The following is a 12471-nucleotide window of genomic DNA, read 5'->3' as shown; positions in this document are numbered from 1 at the left end:
AAAGTATAAATGCCACAAGTTTGAACACTTAAAACTAAATGCTAGGCAGAAACTGACTTATTCATGAAATTACAGTATGTGCATATTGATATTAACTCCATTACAAATATTTGTTGCTATGTTTTAAAATATATATCTTCAGCATGTTCTTGTTGAAAATTTCATATATATATTATTATGGTTTTTCTATATAAAAATGGCTATAAAATAAATATTTTACTCCTTTCTATAATAGGTCCAAAAACTATGAGGTGAAATACATTTAATGGTACTGACTTTTTAAATAAATTTACAGAAGATGGTACTTTTTCTCAGCTCATAAACAATTTTGACGAGTCTGTTAAAACAAACTTGTTGGGAGAATTGTTCAAAGTATGATTTGCTTAAAAGTAACTGAAGTCGATTTAGCAAGACCTATTACACAAGTTTTACAAAATGGCATTACTTAGACCACCCACACAATGTATACTGAACAATAAACTAACACAAATATCTGGAAACCATTTGTATAATAAAAAACAATATCAACTATTCTTAAAGCTTCCATAGGGTATAAATGTTCCAAAATGGAAGAAAATATGGCTTATAACTGCATAGTTTATGTTTTAAAAGTTAGCCATCTTATGTGTAAAAAGCAATGACAATAATTCATAGTAAATGCACTTCTTCCGCCCAATTTTGGCCCCATCCCATGTATAACAAACGTAGGCACCAATCTATCCATAGCTTTTGCCTTATAAGTGAGTGTGCATGCCCATTACTTCTCTAATTCTAATATTTCCCATAAGCTTTAAATAAATAAGAATCAATCTGTTATCCTGTTTTTTGTTTTTTCTTTTTAAGTTATACTAATAATACAAAGTTATAGAGGAAGTATGAGGAAGGGGCATCCCAATATACTTTTGTTGAAACTTTTTAAAAGCATATACTTTTTATTGAGATAATTGACATATATCATTGAACTAGTTTTAAGTTTCTAACATAATATTTTAATATATGTATATAGTGCAAACTAATTATCACCATAAGTTTGGTTAATGTCCATCACTGTATACATAATTAAATTTTTTTCTTGTGATGAGAAATTTTAAGACCTATTCTCTTAGCAACTTTCAAATATATAATAAAGTATGTACTCTTTGAACTGTAATTTTTTAATTTCTTTCTAAATGAAAAATATACATATTCTTTAACTCAGTAATTTCACTCCAGGACATTTCCCTGCCAACATAACTGCACATATGCATAAGAACTTGTATCAGGATGTTCATTTCTGTATTGTTTATAATAAAAGAAGATCAGAAGTAATCTACATTTTTAAGAATTGAGGAGATGGTTACATTAATTATGGTGTATACAATAAAATCAGGTATGCCATGTTAAAAAATGAGGTAAAATTATATGTGCTGACATGGGATAATCTCTTCATCTCCAAAATGTGCTGCTAAATGGAAAGGAAAGATACCAAATGGTGAATATAGAATGTTCTCGTTTCATTTTTTTAAAGGGGGGAAATGTATATGCAAATATTTGCTAGTATCCGAGTATATGAAAAATATCAAAGAGATCCTCTTCTGAACCCCACAACTAGTAAGTAAACTAGAGAAACTACAGGAAAGTATTTGAATAACTTCAAGGAATTCCTGGTCACCTCTAGGAGTTAGAAGCCATGTTCCTTCCCACCTTAGGTCTTCACTTATACCATTCTCCCAGCCTATGTATTTTCCTTGCTTATGCCTCAGCACATACCTCAGATACCACTTCCTGAAAGAACCTTTGTGATTTTTTTCCTAAACTCCAGGCCAAATGTGGCCACTCTGATGTAAAATTCTCTTTATTTGTCCTTGTAGTACTTAGCAAAACTTCTAGCAAATAATTATGGAATTAGTTGATTGATGTCTGTTCCCCAGAGAAGATACAATGTTTTGGAGTGACAGGAACTAGTTTATGGCAGTAACCCCAACACCAAGCACAGTGCTTTGCACGTATTGAGCTCTCAATAAACACAGTACTTATTTCATGCTGTTATGTATGTTGAATCATTAATTCACATAAGTTTTACTATTGAATTAGCCAACAATGTGACCTTAGGCAAGTAGCTAAGTAATTTTAGGTTCTTTATAGCTCCAAAACCTTGAATCTATGAGTCTAGGCATAAATGAAACTAAGAACATTGTTGTCTCTGAAAGCTGGCTAATTTGCTATTGAATTTTAGGTAATCTCTTAACCCGAGGCTTTCTGTATTCCAACTGTCAAGTAAGAGAACTGAACAAGATGAATGTCTTGTTTAAGGCATCTTCTCATTTTTCCAACCACTCTTCTTCTATCATGTTTTAGCTTCTGACCATGGACTGCATATTGTATGCCTTTAACCCGTCAATCTCTCTCTCTCTCTCTCTCTCTCTCTCTCTCTCTCTCTCTCACACACACACACACACACACACACACACACACACACTGAATTTTTCTATGACTTTATTTCAGGGAAAGATAAAGTTTGAACAGTGGGAAACAGCATTCTTATTAGACACTGCTTGAGCTTCGATAAACTGTCATATTTCTTGCCCAAGGATCAAGAAGAAGAGGGTGAAAATTGTAAATATGGGGCTAAGGATCTGCAGTAGGGTCTTTGCTGCTGCTACATCCCCTACTATTATTGTGAGAGGTGAACTGATTGCAAAAATTCTCCCAATTCTCTCTCTTGGTCTTTATCCATATCTTTTGCAAAGTATTTTTAGCTCTTTCCATTCAATAGGTGGAGATGATTTCCCCACCCTTGAATCTGAGCTGAGTGTGGGACTTGTCTTGACCAACAAAATGTGGCTTCCACCAAGAGAATAAGTCTCAGGAAGCATATTAAAGAATGAAACACCAGGGAGAGGAGTCGATTTTCCCTGAACAGCCAGCCAACCCCCAGAAGAAAAGCTGCCCAGGCTGACTCATAGTGAACTATTGTAGAATGAAGACATCCAGCTAAAATCCGAAAAACATCCAACTGTCCTGACTAAATTGCCAACCTGCGCAATAGTGTACACGTAAAATAGTTGCTGATTTAAAGCAGTGTTTTGGAGTACTTTATTATGTGGCATTACTGACTGATAGACTGTGGCTCAAAAATTTAATAAGAGTAGTTAGACCTCTTTGTATGTTTTTTGACTGACTTGGAGCTAGGTAGATTCTATACTCAGAAACCTCCCCACTAACAGAGAAATACTTGGGAATATACTCACAGAAGTTTTAGCCACAATGGCCAATGCCTTCTTCCTTCATTCTTCTCTATTAAAGAGGACAATATTGTGACATCCTTTATCTTGTGTGCTTAGATAATACCCTCTCATCGTTCTTTATCTCCAACTACTTTGGGGGCTTTCTGAGTAACTGAAACACTCAGAGATAGCTGAACCAAATAACACTCGGGTGCCTAATTAGGAATACTAACTGTCCTAGCCATATTGTTGGCTGCCTCAAGTCAGGTCACCATTTCTAATTAATACAACTGTAGCTTACATGTACAGAAAGACTTAGGGCTTCCTTCAATTTTATTGACATCCCTGCAATTATTTTTTAGACCCAAATTGATAGTAAGCTACCAAGAAATCTTATAAAAGAACAGAATGGAAAGTGTGCAATTGGCTGATAAAGGATTTCAGGATCAGACTGAAACAGGCCTTCTCTAAATACTCTATAGCTAAGTATAGCTCTCAGGTGAATTTCAAGCACCATTATTCTCTTGGCATATCAGGTTAATTCTGTTTCCATTCCAATCTATGAGATCTTTAATGTCCCACACCCACTACAATATTCTAGGGTTCTAGGCTATAACCTTGTCTCTCTGTCATACTTGACATTAAAGGAGCATATAACTCCTATTGATAGTTCACTGTAGCTGATGCTGAAATTTTAAAAAAAAGTTTAGAAACATGCAGTAGTCAGGATGATGAATTCATGTCTTACAGTTAAGTACTCTAAGGCAGACATATAGACAAGCATCATAATTATGGCAACTATATAATTTGTCATCCAAACTGCACTTTTGAGAGAAAAATAGGGTACCATTAATAACTGAATCAAGACATCAGGCATAAAACAGAACTGTCTTGGATATACCAGGCTATATGGTTCATCAAGTGATAAAAGAGAAAGTTTTAGAAAAAGAAAGAGAGGGTAACAAGCTAGAGAAAGTGGACAGCTGTCTAATTTCTGATTAATCTATTCTTCCACAGTTTAGTTTCATTATGTTGTAATACTATGAATTCCTAGAAGGTCAGACACAGGCATGTTCATTAAAGTACTTCAACTCGAAGTCAAATTAAGTAATTCTTTAATTAGAAACTGTTTTGGTTCATGCACAACTCTGATTTTCTCTTGAATGTATTGGATAATTGAGAACTAACTGGATATGTAAGAGAGGCAGCACTAAAAGCTAATTTCATTCTTGAAATATATGCTACAACAATGGCTTATGATAACAGGTTACCATAAAACAATTGCTGAATACCACAGCACATTTAGAACTCGTGCTAGATGAAATATATATGGTATTCCATCTAATAATATGGTGGAAAAGAGAGAATATAAATTTCGTTATTTAAACAGAGAAAATTAGCTGAATGAAAACATCAATAATTACAAATATCTGTTAACACTTTAACCTTATCAAATTGCTTATAATCCTTTTCTTAAATATAGAAGATATATTTTAGTCTTAACTTTCATCTCCACAGCAAAGGGAAAATTCTGACCTGATACAAAAAAATAATGAGAAATATAAATGGACATTTCTCTGGTCTTTTTCATTTCTTATTGAAAAGAAATTGATATCTAAAAGTAATAATCAAATAAATATTGATTCATCACCAACCCCTCCTATGAAAACTTTCTTTAATATTCCAGTGAGTTGACTCATTTCTTAATATGCCAAATACATTCATATGTAAGAAATGAAATGTATCCTTGTGAAAATCTAACAATGAAGAACAAAATTAACACTGTGAGAGGAGTCAAATTTCATTTTCTATGTATACACAGAGGGACAGAGATACTCTCTTATCATAGGTGCACCTATGTTGCTCTCCTGCATATTGGGAGAGCAACATATGTACACATCACATGTATCTACTTGAGTTAATGGCTTCAAAGAACTAGAGCTCTTTGATGATGTTTTATGCAAATTAAATGGCCAGAACAGAAAGAGATGTGTTTGAGAATATAAAACAAGGTGATTGTAAAGAATTTAAAATACTATATGACAAAATACTGCCATCTCATACCAAGTGATGTTGACAACTTAGTTCTCAATTTTACAAATGCCTATGTTTAATGGTGTGAAAACTTGGGGAGTAGAAGAAAAAGAAGGAAAAAAAATATTTTGCCTGCTTTTTATAAAATGATCATGATAATTAAATACAATAAAGAGTATTATTCAATTAAGAATATAGTAAAAGTCTTAAAATGGAATATCTCAACTTGAAGAGTTCAAAATATTGAGCAAGGGAATTACTAATCAGAACCATGCATTAATAGGGAGAAAATTAAAAGGAGCAGAAAAATAACTTTCACAAGGTGACAACATTCTTATATTGCATAGCTAAAAATTAAACACATGAATTCTGACCCCAAGATATAAAATTTCCTGGTAATACTTATGACTATCAAAGTAGGTTTTTATTGATTTTTTTCTTTTTAATAAGTCAACAATATACAAGATTTCCTTCTAAATTTCTTTTTAAAAAGACAGGATAGTTTAAATTTTCCGTAAAGTCAGAAAAAGTTTGGAATCCAACTTTTGTTTAGATTACTCATGAAAACATTTTGGAATGGTATAGAATTGAAAACATGAGGAAAGCAGTAGTATCTTCTATTTATTTCTATATTGCACTCACAACCATGGTGCAGTGCAACTTAACTTCTTTGTTTAGGAGCATTTTGGGGGCGTATATATAAGGTTTTGTCACATTAACATATTAGCGTCAACCATCACTTATATTTTGTTCTAGGAATTGTATGTGAAGTTTTGAGGTAGACTTCCAGAAGGCATGGGTTACACTAATGGGTTTTTTTGAGATCTAAAAACCTTTCCCACTCTTGAGGTCTCTTTACCCAGGAGAATGGGAGACTAATTCCTCTCCATCACAATTTTTTTTTTTTAAACGGTCGTTTTCAGGCCTACTGAGGAATAAGCACAAGATATTATAATGAGTTTATAAAACTAGGAAAAATGATGGAAAATTAGCAAAATAGCCACTGACATTTTCTAGTAAAACAATTTACATGAATTGTGTCCACTCAGACTATCTGAAAGCATTAAAAAATAGAGAAAAATGGCTCTGCCTTGCCCTAATCAGCTTTTTAATCTTCAGTCATTAGAAACAGAGTTTTGAGCTGCAGCTGTCTCAGAGAGAAGATTCTTAGTACACTGTTTTCCTTACCTATGAGAAAGCTGAAGCCCAAAAAGGTGAAATGACTTGCTCAAGGTAGATGATCCTGAGCCAAGCCTAGAAAAAGTAGTTTAATGAAAATAGTACCCTATTAAATTGTAATTTTTATTGGATATTAAATAAATCATCAAGGAAAAGACAATATTTACTGGTTATTAAACAGTTTTCAGTTTTAAAATTAATAAATTTTAATAGTCTCAGGAGGTCTCTATTTGAGTTGATGCTTTTCCCAAGGCCCTATTGCAATACTTTCTGAAAATAATATCCCACTGAAAAAAAAGCTTTAAGTGTGATTATGTCTTGGAATGAACCTATATCAGTGAGCAATGAAGAAACATGCCAGAGAAGAGTGAACACAGATGACCCAAGTGAAGAAACAGTTAACTGCAGGGCCCCACCTCCTTGTTGTAAATAATCAAGGAAAGTCTTTTTTAAAGCAATACAAAATGTCACCACAGGCTGACGCTCTTTCTATAAGAATAATGAGATTCTTTGCTTCTCAGAAGATGCGCACATACTTCATTGCCTTTATAAGTCCCAAATCAGTTTTCATGGTTCATATACATATTTTTTCCTTCCCTTCAAAACAGTAGCATGCCATACCTAAAATAAATCAATGTTTATATAAGGACTACAGACTAAAAGATCTGCAGGATCAGGTTCATGAACTCGAATTTTGTCCTGTAGGTCTGGACACACTATTACAAACTGCCCCGGAAATGAAGGGCGGCAGGCAGGGAAGTCACTTAGTCCCTTTGAATAAACCAGCCATTGGTCTTGCATCCCCACCAGACTCAGCTCTGCGGAGATCTCAGAAGAAGGTGCACTTGCTGTCCAGGACTTTCGTCCTGAGACCCGACATGGCCTTTTTAGTGCCACAATCCTTTCTTTTAAAACACACTGTCACCTCACCGAGAACTTGGCGCATGTGCTGCTGGACACATTCAAGAAAACTACCGATCCTAGGGGCTGAGGCTTCAGACCCCTGGGGGAGTCCGGCTGACGCTCTCCGAAAGCGCGCAGCTGGGTGCGGAGAAGAAACGAGAGCCCAAGCGCCAGTAGAATCACCACTCAGGCGGTCTGAAAGTGGAACCTATCCCCTTTTAGCAGTTAAATGTGCAGAAAAACCTGTCCTCTGAGGTGACGCCACTGAAAATAAATACCAGCGCGACCGCACAGAAAAGAAAACTGGGCGTGTGCGTGTGCTCCCGGGGTGGGACTGTAGGTGAGATTACCCTCTCAAAGTGGCGAGAAGGTTAAACTGAAAACTGTGGGCCTGTGAATCTTTGTATTTTACAAACTACATCATCCTCGTTCTCCCTTCTTTCCCCTTGGCTCCAGAGTGAATGTCCTTCCTTCCCACATCGGACACTGGGCTTACGAAAAAGAGAAAGCTACATACACTGTGCCAATCCAAAGAGATCTCCCCGCCCGACCTCCCGGGTTTTCTTGCCCTACTCCACTTGCTTTAAGGATGGTTCAGTTTGCGTTTTACAGTCCCCGCCCCACAGCCAGAAATACAGCACAGATGCCTCTTTCTCTAGCCTCAAAATAGCAGGTGAGCGCTTTACATCACATAGAAATGTAAACTTTAATAAAGAGATCGCGAGAGGGCACACCTCTCCCCTGCACCATTACCACCACAAACACGCACAGCAGCAGTTCACAAACACTTGTGATCCTCAAGCTCTAGCCCCTAGCCTCACTTTCTCCGTTTTCCTGGGAAATATCCAGAAGCTTTCAAACCTCTTCTTTGGCCTCAACTTGCCAACTGAAGGGCTGTTCAGAAATTTAAGATGCGAATGGGGAGTGAGTTTTTCTTTGATAAAAACTAAAGAAATGGGTAAAAGAACAAACAGAAGCCGATATAACAAGTAGGAGTTTTACTTGGAACTGTCTACAAAGGGCGAGAGATCAAAACTTCAAAGGGAGAAAATTTTTCAAAAAACCCTTAAGTCTAGCGAGGAAATGAACCTGATGCTCTGTCAACTGACAGGCGAGCACGCAGAATGCGCTGTTAGGACCAACTACTGTCAGCCATCCGCAGGTCTCAGGATGACAGAGCTAGGGGACGGCCGTAGGGGTGCGGAAAGGGATTCCCAGAGAAATATTTTAGTTTTAGGGGATTTTGCCTTGTTTCTTCTAAGGTTCAGTACAGAACTGAGACCTGAGGTTGAATCACGGGTCTTGAAAAATTCACAAACCCCTCAATAAGGTCTCACAAACCTAGCTGCTTATATTCTAGTTCAGGCTGCGTCCTTAGCCTGCCACCACCCCTACACTCACTTCCTACCAAGACAATGAAGGAGGAGGCGTCCAAATCACAATTTAAGCTTTAGGAGGATTTTTTAAGGGAGTGATTAAAGTCCTCTTTCTTCTCCACCCCTCCCAACGCCTCTTCATCTCATGCCATGGAGAAGTTACCAGGGGATTTTATCACTAAAAAGTGCCGCCAGTTATTGCCTGCGAGAGCTAAGCGAAAGAAAAACTGCCCGGAGCGAAGTGCGGTGGACTTTGAGGTCCAGAGATTGGAGGGATTAACAGCGGGCGAGAGCTCGCCGCCTAGGAGGGAGCCACTGGCAGAAGGGGAGAGTAAGGCGATCCTGCCCGCGGGTTCCTGGAGCCCTGACCCCTGCCGCACCCAAAGTTCCTGGAAATTTACCCAGTGCCCCCAGTCTCTGCCCAAACTTGAGCCAACCGGCCGAGCCCAAATGTGAGGCATAGGTAATTGAACCCAGAACAGCTCTGCGTCCGCACCGCCATCCCTTTACTTCCCCCCACGCTTCTGAGAACACTACCCAGGCGATATAAGGCCTGGGCCAGGGACTAAGGGAAACTGTCCCCTAGCCCACGTTGGTCCGGGGATGCTCCGAGGTCCCTGCTCACCTGGCCTGAGGACAGCAGCGGAGATCAAGAGGCAGAAGACCAGACGGCAGGAGGGGGCTGCCTTCGATGCCATATTCCTCCTCCTCCTAGGGGGCCACCAAAGGAGTCCGCGTTGCAGGAGGGGGCGTCGTTCCTTTCCCTGCCGGAGCGCTCGCAGGTCGGGACACAAGGGGCAGCGGCTTCTCCCAGACACACCGCCCCCTGAGCTGTGGCGCTGCACCTTCGGGTCTCCGCCTCACGTAACTTTCCACCACGCAGAGCCCCAACTCCTCCTCCCTCCCTTTCGACACTCGCCCTCGGCCCTCTTGTCAGCTCCTCCTGAGACCGGCGACCCTCTTTTCCCGGGAGACACTTGAATAATTCGGAAAGGTATACGTGGTTCTTTTTTCCTGGTCTGTTATTTCTCTTCTCTTGGAATAATAATAATAATTGTAGTGGAGGTGTGCATAAAAAAGCTGGGTGCTAGGAAGGAATCTCCAGGGGTGGCAACAGGGCGCGGAGGGTCCAGTAGGTCTCCTCAGGTGGCAGCAGCGGTGGCCGTGATAGCAGCAAGGATAGCAGCGGTGGCAGCAGCACTCCGGGCTGCTCTGAGTGGAAGGACTGGAAGGCGTGTGTAAGCTGCCTCTTTTCCTCCTCCCTCCGCTTCCTCCCTCCCTTTTCTTTTCTACCAGCTTCCAGGGCGCAGCGCGGAGCAGGTGGTTGGAGCGCGGATCCGCAGCCTAGAGGCGCTGCAGGACCGAGTCGTAGACTGTCCAGGTCCGGAACTTCGCCGGGTAGGCGCGCGCGCGCGGATTGCAGAAGCCCGTTGGGCGGGGTTTCTCGTGGCCCCGCCCCTGGCACCGCACCCACCAATAGGGAGCAGACACAGAAGCCGCGCGCTCGGGTGGGCGGTGGGGAATGCCACTTCTCTGTGGCGTTACCCTCGTGATTAAGCCTCTCAGTTCAGTGTGCCCACTCAGCCTCGTCGCGGTTCAGAAAGCCAGATTGCCCTTTTCGTTCCCCAAGACTCCCATAGCATTGACTCCCTACTCGGGGACTTTTCGCGGTGAGGTGGCAGCCTCTTTCGCCTATATAGAGAGTAGTGGGGCGGGGCAGGGCAGGGCGGTGGGGGTGGAGAACTCACGCGGGACGCGCACTTTGGGTCCAAGGGCGGGAGCGAAGGAGGAAGGAAGGGGCTGGAGGAGGCGGCACAGGTGGAAACTCGCTTCCTGGCATTTAACAGGACCGGCTACGGGTTGGCCGGGGGCTCCCCACATACTGAGCTGATTCCGCCCCCTTCCTCCCCACCCCCGCCGCTCTGTCGCACACACCTTCTTTTGAAGGCATATGACTTCAGTGCACTGCTCAGTACCAAATAGAAAATATTTACTCTTTCCTGGGGGAAATTAAATCAGGAGTTTCTAGGCCATACTTCGTCACACGGATTTTCCGAATGTCTGCAAAGCCAGAGCGTGTGTCTCTTTCACTTTGAATTAAGTGGCGATTTTAAGTTACAAACAGAAAATTCTTAAATTACTCAGACAAAAAGCCAAGCTCCTCCTCGTCCGTTCCAGAAATCCAGGCACCCCCAGCAGATCGACAGGCTTCTCAGGCAATTTCTAAAGACTGAACCACCTCCCAGGCGGAACATCGAGAAGCTGTGCTGCTTTCACATCAGACAGAGGGCATGAAAGAATATTTTTCCTCTAGAACACCAGGGTGGAGCCGTCAGAGCCCAAAGTGTCTCTAAATCAGGGATGCGGGATCACAACTCTCATCCCTGAAGCTTAATAAAATATTGTTCCCTGAGCCACTTCGCCGGGGCATTAAATAGCTTTTCGTGCATCACAGAGTCACCCTTCTGTGAGGCTAGTCTCCAGCAGAGAATGCCAACTAGTGATCCTCTCGTACTGTACTTCATCAAAAGGCTTCCAGTCATCAGCTAGATGGGGTTGAGGGGAATTTGCGTCAGGAGAAGCTTAATAAAACAATCGGACACATGCATACATGCGCGCGCGCGCAAACACGCACACACACGCACACAATGATCTTTGAATTCTTTCTCTTTTCATGCTGGAAACTATTAAACTCCATCTTCAGCTGTGATATTTGTCAAACGCCGGACTTACTTGCCCTCCTGGTTCTCCTTACATTACAGTAACAGTATTCTAGAGTAGAGCGCTTATATTTTTCCTCTTAAAATAAGTAGTTTCACCCCCTTGGTTTTAACCTTAACATTTCATTTGCATCTTATGAACCAACAGGAAAGCTAATGAGACAAATGATTTTTAATTCAGTGTTCTATGTATTCCATAAATAAATTTCACCGAATTGCTAGCATTCGGATGGATCCTGTAGAATTCAATTCCTATGAGGAATTGTCTTTCTTTTATTTTTTTTTTATTTTTTATTTTTAGGCGAGGCAATCCTTGGTTGACCTCACAGATTGCAAGGACCTTGTCAGCTTACAATGCCTTATTATTTTTTTTTATTTTTTACGCCTACAGCACCTGGTCTTCCTAGGTGGTCTCCCATCCAAGTACTAACCAGTCCCAACCCTGCTTAGCTTCTGAGATCAGACAAGATCAGGCTTGTTCAAGGTAGCATGGCCATAGACGGAATTGTTTTTAAATGCAGCTCTACGTAGTATGTATTAGAACAAATCATCTTGACTGTATATTTAACCTGGATGTCCTATTTTGTCTATCTGATCCTCTTTATTTTGGGGTGGGAATAATTGTTAAATAGCATAATAGCATAATTGTTAAATAGTTGATCTGCAAAAGGCAGACTGATCTGGGCTCTGACATTTATTAGCTGTGATCTTGTTCAACTCACTTACCCTCTCTAAGCCTCAGTTTCCTTAAATATAAAAAGTGACAACGATACTGTCAGCCTCTTGAGAGATTGCTGTGAGAATTAAGTGAGATCACGAATAACTGGCTAGATATAGTAGAAAGAGGGACTTTGGAGAGTAGTCAGTGTCTAGTTAAAATCCCTGTTCTGCACTTACTCAGTGAATGACCTTGATCAAAGGTCAGTCTCATAATCAAAGTGTGATGACACATTAGAGTACTACCTTCAAAGATGTGCAGCTGAATTGGATCAAAATACAATCTAAGAATTAGGGATATCGTATACATACATACACACAAGACATAGAATTCTA

The 12471-nt window shown here is 40.3% G+C and overlaps 1 protein-coding gene and 1 pseudogene across 2 annotated transcripts in view; both read right to left on the bottom strand.

The window, feature by feature from the left end:
• Window positions 1-10384, bottom strand: part of ALCAM (activated leukocyte cell adhesion molecule) — a 181308-nt gene extending 170924 nt beyond the window's left edge. Inside the window, exon 1 of one of the 2 annotated variants that reach the window (XM_039856923.1) lies at window positions 9324-10384. In XM_039856923.1, the coding sequence (XP_039712857.1) occupies window positions 9324-9396 (73 nt within the window). In that variant the 5' untranslated portion in view covers window positions 9397-10384. The remainder of the gene's footprint in view (window positions 1-9323) is intronic. The other variant, XM_039856922.1, reaches the window with a different exon arrangement.
• Window positions 10385-11800: 1416 nt separating this feature from the next.
• Window positions 11801-11919, bottom strand: LOC120598234 (uncharacterized; annotated as a pseudogene).
• Between the last annotated feature and the right edge of the window lie 552 nt (window positions 11920-12471).

This window comes from Pteropus medius, unplaced genomic scaffold (genome assembly GCF_902729225.1).
Source record: "Pteropus medius unplaced genomic scaffold, Ma_sr-lr_union100, whole genome shotgun sequence".
Taxonomy (NCBI): domain Eukaryota; kingdom Metazoa; phylum Chordata; class Mammalia; order Chiroptera; family Pteropodidae; genus Pteropus; species Pteropus medius.
Note: the sequence above shows the minus strand (reverse complement) of the source record. Positions and strands in the feature narration are given on the sequence as shown.